This window comes from Nyctibius grandis, chromosome 26, assembly GCF_013368605.1.
Source record: "Nyctibius grandis isolate bNycGra1 chromosome 26, bNycGra1.pri, whole genome shotgun sequence".
In the NCBI taxonomy this organism is placed as follows: Eukaryota; Metazoa; Chordata; class Aves; order Nyctibiiformes; family Nyctibiidae; genus Nyctibius; species Nyctibius grandis.
The window spans coordinates 4,772,955-4,790,669 of record NC_090683.1 but is presented as its reverse complement, the minus strand read 5'-3'; the positions used below and the strand labels follow the sequence as shown (position 1 = coordinate 4,790,669).

The following is a 17,715-nucleotide window of genomic DNA, read 5'->3' as shown; positions in this document are numbered from 1 at the left end:
AGACAAAACGGAGTTATTCTCTGTAATCCATTACGTGCCCTACCTGACCATCTTAAGGTCAGATCAATTTGCCACCGCCCTGGCACTGCGTATTTCAATCTAAGCTCCCTGGAGATTTGGGGCTAACGATGACATAAATGGATGGTGTCTGTCCTACCCAGACATCCTGCGTCGCACCTTAATGTTATAAAACAGACGGCGGCTTATACTGTTCTCCCTTCCCACATCTAAACAGATGCAGGTAAAAGGAAGGACCGTGGTTCAGCACCACGCAGCTATTACTAAAACCAACACTCTCTAGGATTTTGGTTAATCCCTGCTATGAGAAATAACCCAGGTTTGCACTGCAGTTTTGTGTGCAACATTCCTTAATAAACCCCATCGGGGTTCCATCAGTACATGGCAGCAGACTGAAATGGAACCTTTTGGGAGCCAGTTTTAAACTGTGCAAGTCTTAAAAATGAAACAGAAAAAAAGACAACAGATACCACACAGTACAAAATAGTAATTATTTATATTTTCAAAAAGAAAAAAAAAAAGTTACCAGCTATTTTGAAACTTCTTCCCTGTAAGAAGAGTGACTAATAGAAAGGAACAGGACTGGATCCTATACAGTCGGCAAGTCAGGTACAAACATTTGTTAAGAATCATTTAGCAACTCAGAACAGGGACTTTTGACGCAGCGTTCATTAACAATAAAATTTCTTTTTTTTTTTCTTTTTTTTTTTTAAAAAAAAGGGGGAGGAGGGAAATAAAGCAGGGAAAAATGCCAAAAACATTTCCCACAATATCTAAAAACAGTAACCGTTGTTCTTGTCAGACAGCACGCTCCAGATCAAGGATTTTCTAGTCCTTTCAAAACCAATACAGACTTGCCAAGGCTGCCTTCAGTCTATTCACACCCTCCAGAACACACAGCCTTTCACTGTCCCCTTTCACTTCAACCTGTCGTTTTATAAAAGGTGGTTTTTTTCTTTTTTTTTTCTTTTTTTTTTGCAATTAACATACAAGTGCTACTAACAGAGAAACTGATCTTGTTGCTGGATGGCAATAAGGAGTTACATCAACGTCCAGTTTTTAGCTCAGCTGGAAGGACTTAAATTCTCTTTTTTTTTTTTTTTGATATAAATACTACTGGAGCTCCCATCAGGTACTTCCTTTCCAGAATTTCACCGAAAATTCTTTTTAATCCCTCAATGCTCTCCATAGCTAAAATGTCCTCTTGCTCCAGGCATCTGACGATGTGTTCTGTGCTGCCAGATGCAGACGTTGTTTTCCCCAGTACCACTACTGGGTTATTGCGACTTGGGTCGGTGCCTAAACCAAACCCTGTACTTAATTGACTCAGCCAAGTCGAAGGGAACACACAGACGATGCAGCGACAGGGATTCGTTAGGTTGAACAGCCCCAGAGCCCCAGGCCCACCCTCCCCCCTCTCCCCAAGTTACTTGGTGCTGTTTTAAAAAGTCTGGGTGTCACGAAGCAGTCTCTTCCCCCCAACAACAGAGTAAAAGCTCCACAGATTTCGCTGTCTACCTGGTGGTCAAGGTTACAGCAGCAACGGCTGATGCTGCTTCCAGAAAAACATGGGGTGGTGTGACGGAGAGGACTTTAGGATTGCTTCAGTCGCTTACGTGGGGGTCCCAGAAAGGGACACTGTGCAGAGGCCAAAGAGCGGTATGCCTCAGCCACCAAATGGGGATGAGACACTACCATAGACTTCCAGCCTGATGTCTCCATGACGTCAGAAGCGTGACTAGAAATAAGAGAGAATAAATCTGAAGTTATCAACTGAGGATAAAAAGGATTAACTAAATAGATTCTTTCCACATGCCCGAGAAACCTGACATTTTTACTGTACTGTTTTAGGATCGCTCTGGATGTACGTTAGGTCTCTTCTGCAAAGGTTGCAAGCTTTGGCTCTGCTGGCACCACTGTATGCTGGTCAGGCCTTCAACTTCAGGATGAAAAGCTTAAACATACATGATCCCAGGTGGAGGACAGCAGGAACACAGTCCTTATCTACCCTGACTGCCAGCACACAAGTATTTTAAATCAATATAGGAAGCACTGAGAAAGATTGTATTAAGTGACAAACAGGACTAAAAACGTTTCCAGCCATCAAAGGAGTTGGTAGTCACTTTACATCTACTGAAAAGTCTATTATATTACGAGTTGCAAATATTCCCTCAATAGCAGGGACTACCTGATATTCTACTACCTAAAAGTTCTTGTGATCTTAGGAAGAGATCCAGAACAGCTCACAGAGACAGTCCTGCTGTACACTCTGCACAGTCCCAGCAGGACAAGACTCATCTGCCCTTAGCGCAGTGCCACTTCTGGGATGCCAGACAAATGAAGGATCACAATGGGAGGACTTAAAAAAAAGAAAAAAAAGGAGGAGAATCTCCCTTGTACGTGACAGTTCACAAGTTGTGAATAATAAACAACACCTTCCTCTTGACTTGTTGCATCTTGGAACAAAAGTAAACTCACTAGTTAATGAAGTCCACTGCTTGAGTTTTCAGTTGATCAGCACTATGTAGGTCAGCCAGAATGAGGATCTCAGCTGCGTTTTCCACAGACAGGTTACTGCAGAGTGCGTCCTCACACATCACCTTCAGACGTTCTAGAGCATACTGCAAAATACAAGCCAAAGTACAATTACAAAGAAGAAAACACCTCATCAGGCCTGATGTGAAGCCTTACTTGTGCTCCTTCACTCTGTAGTAACAAACTATTATGCTGAACAGACCTCTCTGCTTTGCTATATGCATGTGAACTGTACTCAAAGAAGTAGTGACCAGTGAAAAAAAAGAAGAATGATGATGCGCCCACCCTGAGGAAAAGCAATGGAGAGGAAACATTGACCATAACTCTCATCCCAGCCTTCTTGTGTTACAGGCTTACTGGTGCTGTGTTCATGCTTTGAAATGAGAATCGCAGGTCACCTGTAGTACTTACTATCTCAGTTACTTCAAGGCACGGAATGCCAAAGCCAAATCTTTATTCTCACTATTACTGCATGACAGTATTACCTGGGTTCAGTGGGAAGACCTATCTAACAGTGAACGGCAAAAGCTCTGCTCTAACTTCACGTTCTCAATCTAAGAGTTTCTACCCTTCAATTGTGCATTTGCTTCAACATTTTTTAGATCCACACCACTGGACCATGTCAATGGTTTGAGAAATTCAAAGGACATGCTTAGAGGAAGAATGCTGCCTAATAAATGTCACACTCTGCTTTCTGCAGCACTGCAGTCAGTATTGAAACATGCAGACAGAGCCAAGATTTTCAAAAGCAACACAGTGGTCTCAGGCAGACTTCAGAAAGGTCAATATTCACAAAACTTTAAGCCACTCATTACCAAGAAATGAACCCCAAACCTCACAGTCTGTTAGAATATCACAGCTGGGAACTGTGAGACTGAGATACTTCTGAAAATCCTGGTACGTGTGATCTGATTACAGGGTTTGCAGCTCTTTGGATGAAACAAACAATATTTCTGAATAGTTTAGATCCCATGATTACATTTCACAGGGATTAGGAGAGTAGTCAATTCTAATGCAGTTCCTATATGAGTAATAACATTAGCACTACATAAATTGTCCTAAAGATTAAACACAATTAAGTCTCCTTCATATTATGACTTCAAATTGAGTGACACTTCTAAAAATATCTTTAAGACTGCTAATTTGCTTTTATCTGAGAGATAACTGCATTTGAGAGTATCCTTCATACTGTTTATAATGCTTTTTTGGACAACTTAGGGATGACATGGCAAGTTCTTCAATATGTGACACCACATTTGGCAAAGATACCAGATGTGTAAGGACTGCTCTGTCAACCCAAACAGAGAGCTGGTAACCAGCTCATCTGCATGATGACGGCAGCGCTTGCCAGATGATAAGCACTATTACTATAAATTGATTTTATATTCCGATTGAGATTTTCATCCCATTATGATTAAATTTAAATGAATAATTTTAGATTATAAAAACATTTTTTCACTTAAGACTCGGCGGTAATGATTACTTCAACTGAGGCATGGCACTCATAACCAGGACAGTTTTCTCCCACCAGAACATCTGAGAAGGCAAATCAAATTTATTTGCTTAATCTGTATCAATAACGAAAACAGTTTCAAATGAGGGGTAAGCCATTCGTTTATATTATTGTCTGTCAGTAGCTTAAAATGCAGCAAACGAAGCTTAAAATTATTCCTTTTGTAAATGGAATATTCTCCTCCGTGCACGTACAGTTTTTATTTCGATTTTCGCTACAAATAGCTCAGCTTCTAATTACACAGTAGGGCAAAAGTAGCCGTTCTGGTCTCTCAGGTACCAAGATTTCCCCTTCCCCCCTTTCTTAATTATGCTTTAAAAAAACACCCTACCTAATAGCATACTTACCCAAGAGGCTGAAATAGTATCTCCTGGGCTGAGAAGACGTGCTTTGTTTTGGTTTTGGTCTAATTACATATTTTCCCCAAGAGACAGGAGGAACTCAGAAGAAGCTGTTTCAGTCTCTTGAGTAAATATTAGATGTTTTATGTGCTTTCATGAAAGATTTTTTATTTCTGCTTTTAAAAGACACACAATGAGTTTAAAAGGAAAAAAACCCTACATTAAAAGCCAGGAAACTCAAAGTTAAAGCCTCCTCTGTCCTTAATGTACTGCTTCTTACTTACACTTGTCTCAGTTAAAGGTGGTATGTGAGCTCTCAATCAATACTCTTTAAATATTGAATAAAATATGTGGCAACGATTATAATCAGGCCAAGAATCTCCTTGCATTATTCCCATTTTAATTCTAGTTGCAGTGGCCTAATAATGGCATATGGAGCATTTCACCTCTAAAATCAGCATTTTTGATGAAGCCCAGGTCCGCAGTGACAGGGACTTTGATGGCCATGGGGTGGTTGCGTGGAACAAGGTTACATGCATCCACGTCTTAAAATCCACCACCCTAACTGGCACCCACAAGAGAATCCAAGGACTGAAGAAGCAGGGAGACTGAACTACAATCTCACACCCAGAGGTGGTCCCTCCAGGTCAGAGCTGAGGCACATCGGCAGGGCAGTGTGGAGAATCTTGCACTGCTGCTACCCGTGCTGAACCTGTTTGATGGATAAATTCAGGACTTTAGTCTCCAGTGCTGTCAAACTGGCATCTTTCACCAGCACTAAGTTCACTTTTAAGATAAAAAAGAAAAAGGAGATAAAATTTCTGTTATATATTACGCATTTTCTCTTGTTAATACGGCTCACTGGCCAGCAGAGCACTCTCTTCTGTCCTTGGTGCTGCAAAGGGAAGGAGGCAGCGGCTGGCTGGCTGGCAAGGCCACACTGCTGCTCCTGCTACACAGGGACTACCAGCAGCCTTCCAGTCAGACCATCCCCAACACTTTCCTGGCAAGCACCCTGCAAAACCACAGACAGGTTAGGCAACAGGGCTTTCTCCAGTGCACCCCTTCTCTCCATAAACAGCAGGGACTGCCACTGCAAAAAGAAAATAAACAACAGGACCTTCCCACTCTTGCCTATCCATCACTTTAGAGCATCTCTTGAAGCTGCTGATACCAGCCAGACCAGAAGGAGAAGCAGGCCCTGTTCGCCAAGACAGAACACTACTTTTGAGATTTGGTAATAGTCACACTAAAAAAATATCGCCAGGTCCACCTTGAAATTATCTTCTCACCCCCAGCTCTTATGCTAGACTACGGTAAATAGAGTTGTCCTCTGAAATGTTAAGAAAATGCTTAAAGAAGAGCAGTAGAGACAGAAATTCTGGACTGATACATGTTAAGATATGTATCTATAGAGCTATAGGTAACTTATACATACCTACACTACATCCAGGTTTACCAGTAAGCCACAAGCAATTCAAAGAAACTGCCCAACCACAACGATCACATGAGAAGCTTACTGCAGCAATCTCTGAGGAGCTTTGTGTGAAGCAAGGCACGTGTCATTCCTGGTTCTCTGAACACCCATAAATCCCAACTGTACCTTGTCCGCAGCTGCCAGCAAGTCATCAGCCATTTTGTCAAGATTCGGCGCCTTTCCCGTGTAAATAAAGCACATCATTTCCTTAAAAACTTCAGGCTCCACATCGTTGATTTCAACCCGATTCTGTATCAGAAAAAATGAAGCTTATTAAGATGCTGACCAGATGCTAAAGGCTTCCTTCTACCCAAGCTCTTTTAGTATTTAGAAATTTGCTACAGAGACAAACTATTTAGAATGTGTACTACTTGCAAAAAAAGAAAAAAGAAAAGAAAAAGATGTGGATGGAATAAGAAAAGTTCTAAGTTGTATTTCACATTCTCTACTTCTCCCTATCCCACCCCAGACTCTTTCCCCAAGAGTAACAAAGGTAACAATTGCCTCCTTGATCCCTTTCGTCCTCCCTTCAGGACAGCTGTAGCAGAGACCTGCGTCTAATGTGAGAAAAACAGTTAAAAGGTGACAACAGTCACAAACACTACCTAAGAAAGTTATCTGACCAGTGATACTAAGAGTTGACTAGAGAGATATTCACCTAGCTGGAGAAGTTCTCCTTCCTTCAGGAACTTACCTTTTTGCTCTCTTCCATCTCATGCTCAAACATGGCGCTGAAAACTGGGGAACGCGCTACGGCAGTGGGGAAAATAAGACATAGTTAGAGATGCTCTTTTACTCTTCAGAAGGAGCTAAGTGTAGCCTGCCAACACCTCAACAATTTTTCCTGTATTAGTCCTACAGTAGATGGGACAAATTCAGTACAGCTGCTAAAGTATAGCTTGTGACATAATGTGATGTGGCTGATGTAGCTTCAAACTGGATATGGGAGAACTCCTTATGCCCTTTCAAAACAAGGCTAAAGAGTACATGGGTGGTATGTTTCTTGACTTTACAAGAAAGTATTCCTCTGGGAACGTGGTAACTTCTTACAAATGCTTTAGGAATACATTGTAGTACACTACAGCCACCCAAGAGTCCTCCTACCATCCTCACCATAGGAGGAGATAGGCAATTAAAAATGGAGTCACTATTTCTTCTCTACTCGTAACAGTTCACAAAACAGTCTTGTACTACAGCTCTGCAGTTAAAAAGAGCTGCAGAAGTCTCCTTTAAAGATGAAGTAACTCAAAAAAACCCACTTGCCATCATGTTGTTGTTTCCTATCCCACTAAGGTCCATCCAACTCAACACCGACCTGCTAGTATGGCTTTGTGAGCCTGGAACTCCTGGCCTGCGACGCATAGACAGCAGTCCGTGAAGCGCGAGTTCTCCCAGAGTCCTCCCAGCTCATCTGCCAAGCGGCACTCTGGTACCTTCACCATGTTCATAGTGTTCTGGCCGGAGATATTGACGGAGTCCTGTACCACGCTCACCTGGAGGGGAAAAGAAAGCAAACAACCCCAAACCTCAAAACCCACACTGGAAAACTAATCTCCCTACAGGAACTTGGTATTTCCAGGGCAGGCGAAGGGAAAGGCAAAGCAAAACCCACACGTCTCAAGCAGAATCACTGTATGGTTTAAAATGTCTACATTTTAAGGCATCCTTTCTAACCTTGCCTTAGCCCTGTTCTCTGCTTCTCCCAAGTCCTAAATCACACCAGCAGATCTTCTTCTCGACCCCAAATTAACAGCACTTTCATGCAATTTAATCATAACTTTATTAGATGGTTTCCTAAGGAAGTAAAACCTTATTTTTCTGCTTTTACAGACATTAAACCTGACCTAGTTTTTTCCTTCTATCAACACCCTGAAACCCTCCCCAATCAATAACGCAATACAGACAGCAGTACAAATGAAAATGAAGTACACAGAGAGCTTCTATAACCGAGCACTGCATCCACACATGTACGCAAGGGCAGTGCCTGACCTCCCCCACAGAATCACAGAATCAACCAGGTTAGAAGAGCCCTCTGGGATCATCGAGTCCAACCGTTGCCCTGACACCACCATGTCAACTAGACCATGTCCAGTCTTTTCTTAAACCCCTCCAGAGATGGTGACTCCACCACCTCCCTGGGCAGCCCCTTCCAGTGGCTAATGACCCTTGCTGAAAAGAAATTCTTCCTAATGTCCAACCTGAACCTCCCCTGGCGAAGCCTGAGGCTGTGTCCCACATATCTTGCTGCTTCTGGTTCTAAATTTCTTAGAGAGTCCAATGCTTCCATCACATTATAAACTAAAATCAAAACCCCTCCTGAACAGTAAGTTTAAAAAAGCAGCTTTATGTCAAGTAATTAGGAAGATTTGGGGAGGGCAGATAGATTCCTTGTCCCCTGTTCTAAAGCAGACACGGTGAGGCAGGGACCATACGTGGCCATACTGGCTGATGAATAACCTACACAAAGGGAACCGTTAAGAGCCTATTCAGCTCCGAACCATTATTGTTAAACACGCAGTGTATCACACGCCTTCTACAGCAGACTCCAATTAGAAAAGATCAGAGTGACTAATACTGCCCTGCTGTAACAAAGAATAAAGGAAGAAGCCGATTGACAGGGAAGCATACGTGAGACTATTCCCTGGATTTGCTGTCAAGTCCAAGTTAAATTTCAGTTCTATTAATAACCAATAGCCAAAGAAGAACAATGGACAGCAAAGGAAGCTTCACAGTTATGTAAAAGAAGTAAATTATGAAGCGAGAGAGATGACAGAAGCATCTTCTAAGGAAAAAGACTGCTGACACCACATACCCCAACTCTCAAGAAACCTCCAGTGGGTTTCTGACAGCAGACACATATTGTATAAACTATACAGCACAAAAATCAAATAAATACCAGATGCTGCTTGCCAAAGGGCACTAATGATTAGCCAGAGCTAATGTGAGGAAGCTAATATTCTTCGTCATTCATTTGACAGCTACAAAATCTTTTTGCCCTGTGACATCTAGACCAGCACCATGGACTCAAGTATGGATGAAAACTCATCAGATTCATTAAAAAGGAATTTGAAGATGTAAATCCCTTGCTGGAGTCCAATACTGATTACAGACCAGCCAAAAAAGACCTGTGAACTGTGTCTCAAATCAACAAATCCTCTTCATATATGGAAGAAAGTCAGTTACTGCCATGAAAATCTGTTACATGGCTTTTTACATCAGTTTAAACTGGTAGATTCCAAGTGATGACCAGCCTTAGAGGTCAAAACAGATAAGGTTTTGTTTACTTTCAACATCTTAGCAAGGGAACCAATGCTACCTAGCTCAGAAGAGAGCTATTACTATAACTTTAGGAACACCATTCTTTTTGGAGACTTACCAAAATTATATTTACCTATGATGTTGGAATATAATTTAAACAGCAAAAAGTAGCAGCTGGGATATGAACATGCAACCCCACCTGCAAAACAGAGGCCGAAAAATCCCCAAACTGACAGCTGAATGAGGTCAGATTTGAAATGCTTGATGAGGAACATCATTCTCTGCCTTAAAAGCATCTACAGCAAGACATTGTCCGTGTTCAACACCGGACATGAGCAGAGAGCAAAAGGCTTTTTCCTTTTAACTTTATAAAGCGATGAGAAGGTGCAGCAGAGACACTCAGCAACCTTCTGGTCTCCAGAAAATTCCAACACATCCCCACATAACAAGCACCTCAACATCCAGTATTGCTAACTCCTTAGTTTGTACATACAAAACACGCTTGCTGTACAGATGTGAGCAGCATCACTCGGCACCTGTGGCCAGCAGGGAAGCATCAGGAGAGCATATGGCACCCGGGTTTACATGCTAAGAGACTTACAAGCTCAAGGAAGGAAAAAAAAAGGAGGGGGGAGAAAATAAAAACAACCAAACCCAAGCTGTTGAAAGTTCTTGCCAAACTGTTTCCAGACAGCAAAACCTTCCCCTCTGATATCACTAAACTTAAGATTTCTTACATGCTCAACCATATAACAAACTGAAAGAGAAAACAGAAGATATCAAGGCCAGGTGAAGCCAGCAGAAAATTTTCTCTTTATCCCGAACAAACAAAAACACTGAGCTGAAGCTTTTTAAGAGAGTAATTCAGTAAAGAGTGGACTGACTTGAATTAGTTCTGGTTGCCAAGACTACTGGTGGATCTCAGGTTTATCTACATCGCACCTTGCAAATTCCCTTCTCAGACATTAATTTTTGGGTTTCACGCCACAGTTTTAAGTCTTCTGGCTCTTTTTATCATGAAGAAAAGAGTAATTGCCAGATCTACAGAGGTGTGATCCAAGACACTGTCCTCTTCTTCCCCCATATTGCTACAAGTGTTAAAGGAAGGGCTCCCTCCACGGCAGTAATAATTTACGTTACTAATCGAATACACATCGTTTAGAAGATGTTCATTAATTTAAATATGTGCATGTTTATGATTGCCAAACAAAATTACAAAGAAAAAAAAAAAAAAAACAAACAAAAAAACCCCCAAACAGCTGTTGAACAACTTTGAAGCATTTCTTTCACTCCTGAAAGAAAACACAGCAAAAGAAAAGACTCCCATAAAAAACCCTGCAGGAGATCCAAAAAGAGAACAACTTGTTCTACCTGTCTTCTGGCAAAAATCACAGCTACAGGAGGTATTTTGCAGTTAAAAAGACAATGGAAATAAGACAGCAGAAGCTCTGAAGACACTAAATTAAACAGTTTAAATCTGCTCATTAAGGTTTCTAAACTTAAATATCTAGTTTTAGAAATAACTGTCTGCATCTTTGGAATTAGTATTAGTGAAATAGTATTTTTTTTTTTTTTTAGAAAAATACAAACACAATGAACTGAAATTGTTCATCTAAAATTGAGGTTACTAAAAATTTATTTATCTTAAATTTTTCTTTTTGTTGGCTGTATAGACACACTTAAGAAAAAAAAAGAAAACTCTTCTTTATTCAGTAGGCAAGTAATAGGTGGGCCAGTTCCCACTACAGAGCTAGTGCTGGTTATTATCCCAAGTGAGTTTCAAATTAAGGAGGACAAACAGATGGATGATAATACTAAATCAGAAGTGAAATGATAACCAAACATGCTTAATTCCTACCATCATCACAGGTGAAAGACAAATATGAAGTAACACAAAATAAATGGAAGTGAAATGCGATGAATCACACACAGAAAAAGCCACCAGCCATACAGGCACATGCACACAGACACACACAAAAATAAAATCTAAGTGCCATATAAACATCCAGTATTTTTCCTGACACCTCTGACTCCTTAAAAGCAGTGATGAAAAATAAGGTCACATCTACCTGAAGCTAATGGAACTGTTATTCTTTCAGCTGCACAGGAAGACTTACCTCACAGAAGAGAGTGAGTTTGTCATCTGGAAGAAGTCCATTGGCCTCATCCAAAAGAAAGTCTCTTCTAATAAATTTTTTGAACCCCCAGTCCTTGCCTTGTACAAATCGATACGCTCGCTGGCTCTCTGAAAGAAAGATATGGTGCTTCAAACTCGCTTGATCAAACCGCAAAAGACAAACAACTGACCCAAGGAGACAGGAGGAGTTTTTACACACCCATTGCTTTTGTTTCTTCTCCTTTCGCATTCAGGATGGAGAATTTGAACTTTGCTCGAACTTCACTTTTTGGACAGCTCACCAGCAACAGGTAGAGGGACAGATAATCTTTACTTTCTTCATCCAAGCCTTTAGGGTTCACACGTAAACACCTGTAGAAGCAGGCATCTGAATGAGATGTCAGGAACAGTTTTTGGCAGGTCATTCAGAGCTTTCAAAGAAAGGGCATTGTGGAATTTTCACAATAAAATATACAGCAAACAAGTTCTGTTTAACAGCCACTGAACCACAGGGAAATGATAGCTAAATAGAGTGGAACTGCGTGTTACAGTCAGCCTCATGCTACATCTCCAAGACAGATAATAACATACAGGCAGTAACTATAGGCAAACTAATTAAAAAAAAAAAACACAGGGGAAAAGAGGAGTGGGGTATGGTTTAAATTACTGAAAAGCACCCTGGATGTCAACTTTCACAAAACAAAGGTGAAAGAAATAGCAGAATGGAGGCAATGGATGCGAGGAAGTGCAACAAATCCAGAGAAATGGTGGGTAAAATTCCACAGGAAGCAACTGAAAGGAAAAATGGATTTTTGGAAGGCCGGTAGTCTCTCAGAAACATAATACTAGGGCAAAGAGAGAAGACTACTCCTGGGTGAAGGTAGTAAGTGCAGGAAGAGGCTAACTCTTAAGCACTTTCATGATCTGAAGCTTGACACAGAATCTAACAAGCAGCAAAAACTAGGCCAAATGACTAACAGCTCCAACACACAAGGACAAAAACATCAGAAAGATCTAGACGATAGAATGAGATCTGACTAGCAAAGGTTATAAAGGTAAGTAATTTAATAACAAAAAGCAGCCCAAGGAAAGCACAGGTCTGCCACCCAACGGAAGGGAACACAAACTGTATCACACACACACAATTATTTAGTGGCTGATTTGCCACAATCTATACTAAGAAGGTTTAAAGAAAAATGCTAAAACACTTAACACCAGCAACAAGGCATCAAATAAGGACCCAGGTGTCCATGGATCTACTAGGTCAGACACGACTCACAGCAGATACACATTCTGACCAAAGTCCACTCTGAGTTACCGGAAATTACTTGAGAACTCAGGGAAGATAAGAAAGGTTTTAAAGGAAAGGAAAAGGGCAAAAATAATGTCATCTTTAAGAAGCAGAAACTCCTGGGCAGAAGGAGTTATATAACATTATTACTTTGATCATCTCTGTGTTAAGTCTCCGAATTCACAAGAAGCTGCCATAAAGAGAAAGCTAATACAGTAGCAATAGTCTTAAATTGCAGGATTTAGAGTGTAGGCAAAAGTTATCTTTTTAACAACATGGAGTATTAGGGACTGAAACTGGGAGGCTGAAATAGAGCTGCAATACACTGGCTGTGGACTCTCATTGGCTTCTAAGGACTTGTTAAGATAAACATCAGTCAAAAAAAACACCAACTTAAGACATTAATAATCCTCCACAGCAGGTCTCTGCTTCAAGGCAGATGTAGTCTGCCTTCCAGCTACGGCTTCTATTGCTTCTGATGTTTTCCATTATCAGAGAAACACTGCAAACACCCAGATCCTCACATTTGTTTTGTGTGTCCAAACACTATGCTGAAGCAACAGTACTCCCTCCCTGTGCATATGTTGTACATCAAAGGGAGCAAGAACCCACGTGCAGTACGAGTATTTTTAAATATATTTCCTCCATTATAGAACCCCAAATTCTTTCACACAGTTGTACAAACAGGGTGAACCTCTCTGCTCTGTTTCTTACCATTTGAGTTTATCATTGGCTCCAGATGAAAAGGTTGAGCTCTTGATGACCTCACCCATTTCTTCTCGGCAGAAGCTAAAGTTGTTTATGGTCCACATGTAGGAAAACTTCACCACCTTGATCTTAAATCAGAGCATAAGAGGAGGTTTAGGGTCATACTCATTCACGCTGGCCATCTTAAAGGCAAAAACTGAAAACCTGCAAGTTCTACTGAGTCACTTGCATGGCAAATAACCCCCAAGCACAAAACAAGAGAGTCTGGAAATGGCTGTCAGCGGCAGCTGGACCACTCCAACTTCTCCAACTGCCTCCCCCAAAGTTCCGCCAAGGGCAGAGGACAACATTCTGCTATTGCCTTGGTGAACACTCATTGTTAGCAGGCATGGAATTGTCTGGAAATCCACACTCTAAACTTGTTTTGAATAAATTTCTTACCACAGGTTCTAATTGCGTTATGTCAGGAACATCTCAGCACAGCGTGGACTTACCTGAGTGTAGCACCAGCTCTCTGCTACAGGTCCACTCGACATTTCTGCCGGAGGAGGAGGACTCGGCACCCTTGACATCGCCAGTTTGAAGATTAAGCAGAATTTCACAACTCAGCAGAAGAAATTTGTAATTGATCTTCACCCTGTCAGTCCCCAAAAAAGAGGAAAAAAACCCAAAACTAAGAACAAAGAATAAAAACTTCAGGAGTGCTGTTAAATCTCACGGACACAAGTTAAAGCCATCATGTTTTCACTCTCTCCCCTAGCACCTTCAAAATACGTTACATTTAAACATTTTGAAGTGTTACCATATGTTTTCTGAAGAGAGGATATAACATTAATTCTTTCAATATGCAGCTCCTTATAGGAATAAGCCTAAGATATAATTTCCTTTAAGGAATCCAAGACTCAAATAGGAGACTCCCCACTTGACTTGGGATTTACTACTTTACCCTGAGGCCACCATTTCGACTCACTACTTACTCCCTATTTTCATTTTGAGATGCTCAGACTATCAGAGATCAGATCTGAGAAATGAAGATCTTCATCTGACAAAGCTACAGGTAGCACCATGCAACCCAAACTCAACAGCAAAACAAACCCCTAGGTTCAGAGTGACTCAGCTAACATCAACAGAATAATTTCCGATAGCTTAAACCTCCTCCTGAAGCCCGACTACTAGGGAACGTGTTGGTAATGAGTTCTCTACTTCAAACCAAATCCCTCTGGCCAGAGGGAAATTCTCATTTCTTTTATATGCTACTGCAGTTCCCAACTTCTAAGTGCCAAGTCAAACTGTCATCTGCAGAGAACATATGGGGTTAAAACCACTGCAACACACCCGACTGAATACACAGGCACAACTGATAAAACAGGCACCTAGTTACCAGAAGGGAGATTTTAAAACCGAATAATCAACCCAGCTCTGACTTCCGAGCTCTGATCCCTAAGGCAGATGCACAAAACGTCTTCAAGGGTGAGCTCGGGAACAGGATTCATAACTTTGGCAACTACAAAAGCATCACATGCTTTACAGTTCAGCCTTCTGCTAAACACTTTCTGTTTCGTAGGTGGTATTTTTCTGCACAGGACAGCCAGTGAACCACAAGAACTCCATTGCTGTGAGTTTTGTCCTCAAAAGGATAAAACAAGGGCGAGTAAAAGATGTAAAATTGTTATCTCGCGATACAAATTGCTTTAAATACAAAGGCTGATATTGAGGTTCGTTGGGGGAGAAAGGTAAAGCACAGGCTCTCGCTCTTGAGGAAGGCTGAGACGTTAGTTGTTGAAAGGAAATGGTGGAAAGCATTGAGAATATGTACCTAAAAATCCCACACCTCAAACCAACAGGAGAATATTCACAATAAGAATATAAACATATATGCACATAATTCCCCTCAAACTGCTACCAACACAATGTGGAGTCTTTAAGTGCAGTTGCAGTGCAGGTCTGGATTTGAGTGCAGGCTCCAGCTGCAGACCAGACCTCTCCTAAGCCAGGCTCACATCAGCCTCCGCTCCAGTTTACAGCTGTGTACTCGGGTTTTGAGTTCTATGCACCTTCAGAAAGTACTTGGAAATACTGGTACATAGGCATTATCTAACAGTAAAACAAGAGGGGAATATTCAGGTTTAATTTCCTCTAAAAAAGCACAAGTGAGCCCATGTAAACACTGAAAGAGAGACACTGGTTATCAGGAGCTAAGAAATTAAGTATTTAACCCTGCGGAGATGCACGCTTAACTCGATGAAAATCTATTTCCTGGAGCAAAGCTCAGGGGCAAACAACTAAGTAAGATCTGAACTGCAGACAACTAGCACTAAAATAAAACCGAGCGATCAGACTGCTTTACAAACTTGCATTTGCAGTTTGTGCTGTGCATGTGGAATGGGGAAAAAAAAATGTTTTAAAATGTTGATTTTAAAAAGAAAGGGACATCAATATGCACTTGAGGTGCTTGCTGCAGGTTTTATTACATTAAACTTAAAATTACCACAATTCCTCCAAAGAAATTCAATTAAACCACTCTGTGTCATTCAAATGAAGCCAGAATCAGCAGACACTAGTTTTGAATGCTTAGCTAACTGCCCTTCCATGGGCAACATTGTCTTGCCTCTGAGGACATCATCGCTTCACCCGCTCCAGTTACAGTCTTTGGGGGACAGATAATACCTGAAATTCCAGCACCAGCAACAAGAAACACCTCCTCCTCTCCACAGCTGGGGGAACGGTGCCTTTTTGCTGGTTTTAGTCTATGGGCAGGAGAGACCCTGGGTTCCCTGGCTCTTCCCTCATGCCCTTCTTGTAAACTGGAGTAACACTGGCTAGCTTCCAGTCAGCAGGGACCTCCCCAGGCTCCTAAGACCCTTGGTAGATGATCAAGAGGAGTCCTGCTATAACATCCACCAGCTCCTTCAGTACTCTGGGATGAATCCCATCAGGCCCCATGCACTTGTGAACGTAACTGTGAAAAATGCTGTTCTCCTTGCCTGGCTTTGGCATCATTACAAGGAACAGATCCAGAACAGCTTGGATAAGGAACAGCTTCCATAGAAGGTATTTATCAACAACAAGTTTTCTGTAAGACGACTTCTACTTCCAGGTAAACTGAAGCAATTAAGTATCTCTACACACACATTAGAGAAGTGGTTTAACAGGAAAGGTAATTACACAGTTAAAAGACTCCAGTGGGTCCTTCTTGAAGACAAATTGGTAAATTTAGTGGCAATACCTCCCTCTACGGCATGAAAATGAGGGATTAATGAGGAGGGAAAGAGGAGACAGCAACAACTTTTTATGTTACAATGGCACAGTCATCAAGCCTGTTGGAACACACTGAGAAGCTGAAGGGTCTCCTGGTTGGAGGGCAGAAGTTAATCCTAAATTTCTGTACCTTTCGCTGGTCTCCAAGGAGCAAACTGCAGAAGACTGTAGCCATCAATCACATAATTGGGGAAGGAAACAGATAATCATATGATGCAAAAATTGAAACTTTTCAACAGCTACTTTCTGTATTTCAACAGGATTTTAAGATGTACCTAAATATCACCTCCATTTTACATGAGCAAAGAAGTTTTCTAAAACTTCTGTGGTCTAAAGGCAAGACAAATGTATGAGCTTGAGATACACAGGCCTATTTAATTTTCTCTGAGTAACTGTCACTTTTATATCTTATATTCTTTCCTCCCAGATGGCTTGGATAGGCAGGTGGTAATAAAAGTTATGACAATGTGCTAATAGAATTGCTGCATGCCAGTGCGTCATTTGTTATGCTTTTAAAACAGCCCAAAGGGGACAAAGGCTCTAGATTTTAAAGATTTTCTATTATTTAGAAAATACTTCCCGTCTGGCATGTCAAAGCTTTCTACAGATGCTTTGCGAGGCAGTTAACTACAGTTAAAAAGAGATGTTAAAATCCAGCAAAGCTCTAGCTCAATACAGCAATCAATCATCAAATATTTGTCATCAAATGACATCACTGGTACTTTCACTGCTGTAGCAAGTCATAATGCAAATAAACAGGTAATATCCATTGCTGCCTTTTGCAAAAATTACCAGTAAGGAAAAACTTGCAGCTTGTCCTGCTTGGCAAGCACATAAAAGGTCACTGAAATACATCCTTAGGAGTGTGCCTTAGAAACTGCCCTGTGCTGTTCCACCTTCAAATGCTGAATCGCTCTTCTGGCATGGACCAATATTAAATGCATTTTAAAAGGAACCACAGCTGATTTAAGGTAAAGTTAAGTTCCTGGAATCAGCAGGGCACCCCCAGTGTTTATTTGCTCATGAACACTTAATACTTCACCAGTTCACACTTCTTCACTAACAGTGCTGGCACCTCTGAACTAGGAGTGAATTAAAAAAGCGCTGCAGGCAGAGGTTCTAGGAAAATGTTTTGTAAATAGTCTGGATATCAAAATTCTTCCTGGGCAGGAGAAGCAGGGACAGACTTGAAGGTACACG

At 41.3% G+C, this 17,715-nt stretch overlaps 1 protein-coding gene across 2 annotated transcripts in view; it reads right to left on the bottom strand.

Annotated features, from left to right (window-relative positions):
- Window positions 1-495: 495 nt before the first annotated feature.
- SPOP (speckle type BTB/POZ protein) overlaps window positions 496-17,715 on the bottom strand; it is a 28,538-nt gene continuing 11,318 nt past the window's right edge. For both annotated transcript variants that reach the window (XM_068418647.1, XM_068418646.1), the window contains exons 2-10: window positions 13,752-13,894; window positions 13,264-13,385; window positions 11,479-11,630; window positions 11,260-11,387; window positions 7,200-7,377; window positions 6,579-6,634; window positions 6,011-6,133; window positions 2,497-2,639; window positions 496-1,756 (exon numbers count right to left, since the gene is read on the bottom strand). In XM_068418647.1, coding sequence (XP_068274748.1) covers window positions 1,612-1,756; window positions 2,497-2,639; window positions 6,011-6,133; window positions 6,579-6,634; window positions 7,200-7,377; window positions 11,260-11,387; window positions 11,479-11,630; window positions 13,264-13,385; window positions 13,752-13,829 — 1,125 coding nt within the window. In that variant the 5' untranslated portion in view covers window positions 13,830-13,894 and the 3' untranslated portion in view covers window positions 496-1,611. The remainder of the gene's footprint in view (window positions 1,757-2,496; window positions 2,640-6,010; window positions 6,134-6,578; window positions 6,635-7,199; window positions 7,378-11,259; window positions 11,388-11,478; window positions 11,631-13,263; window positions 13,386-13,751; window positions 13,895-17,715) is intronic.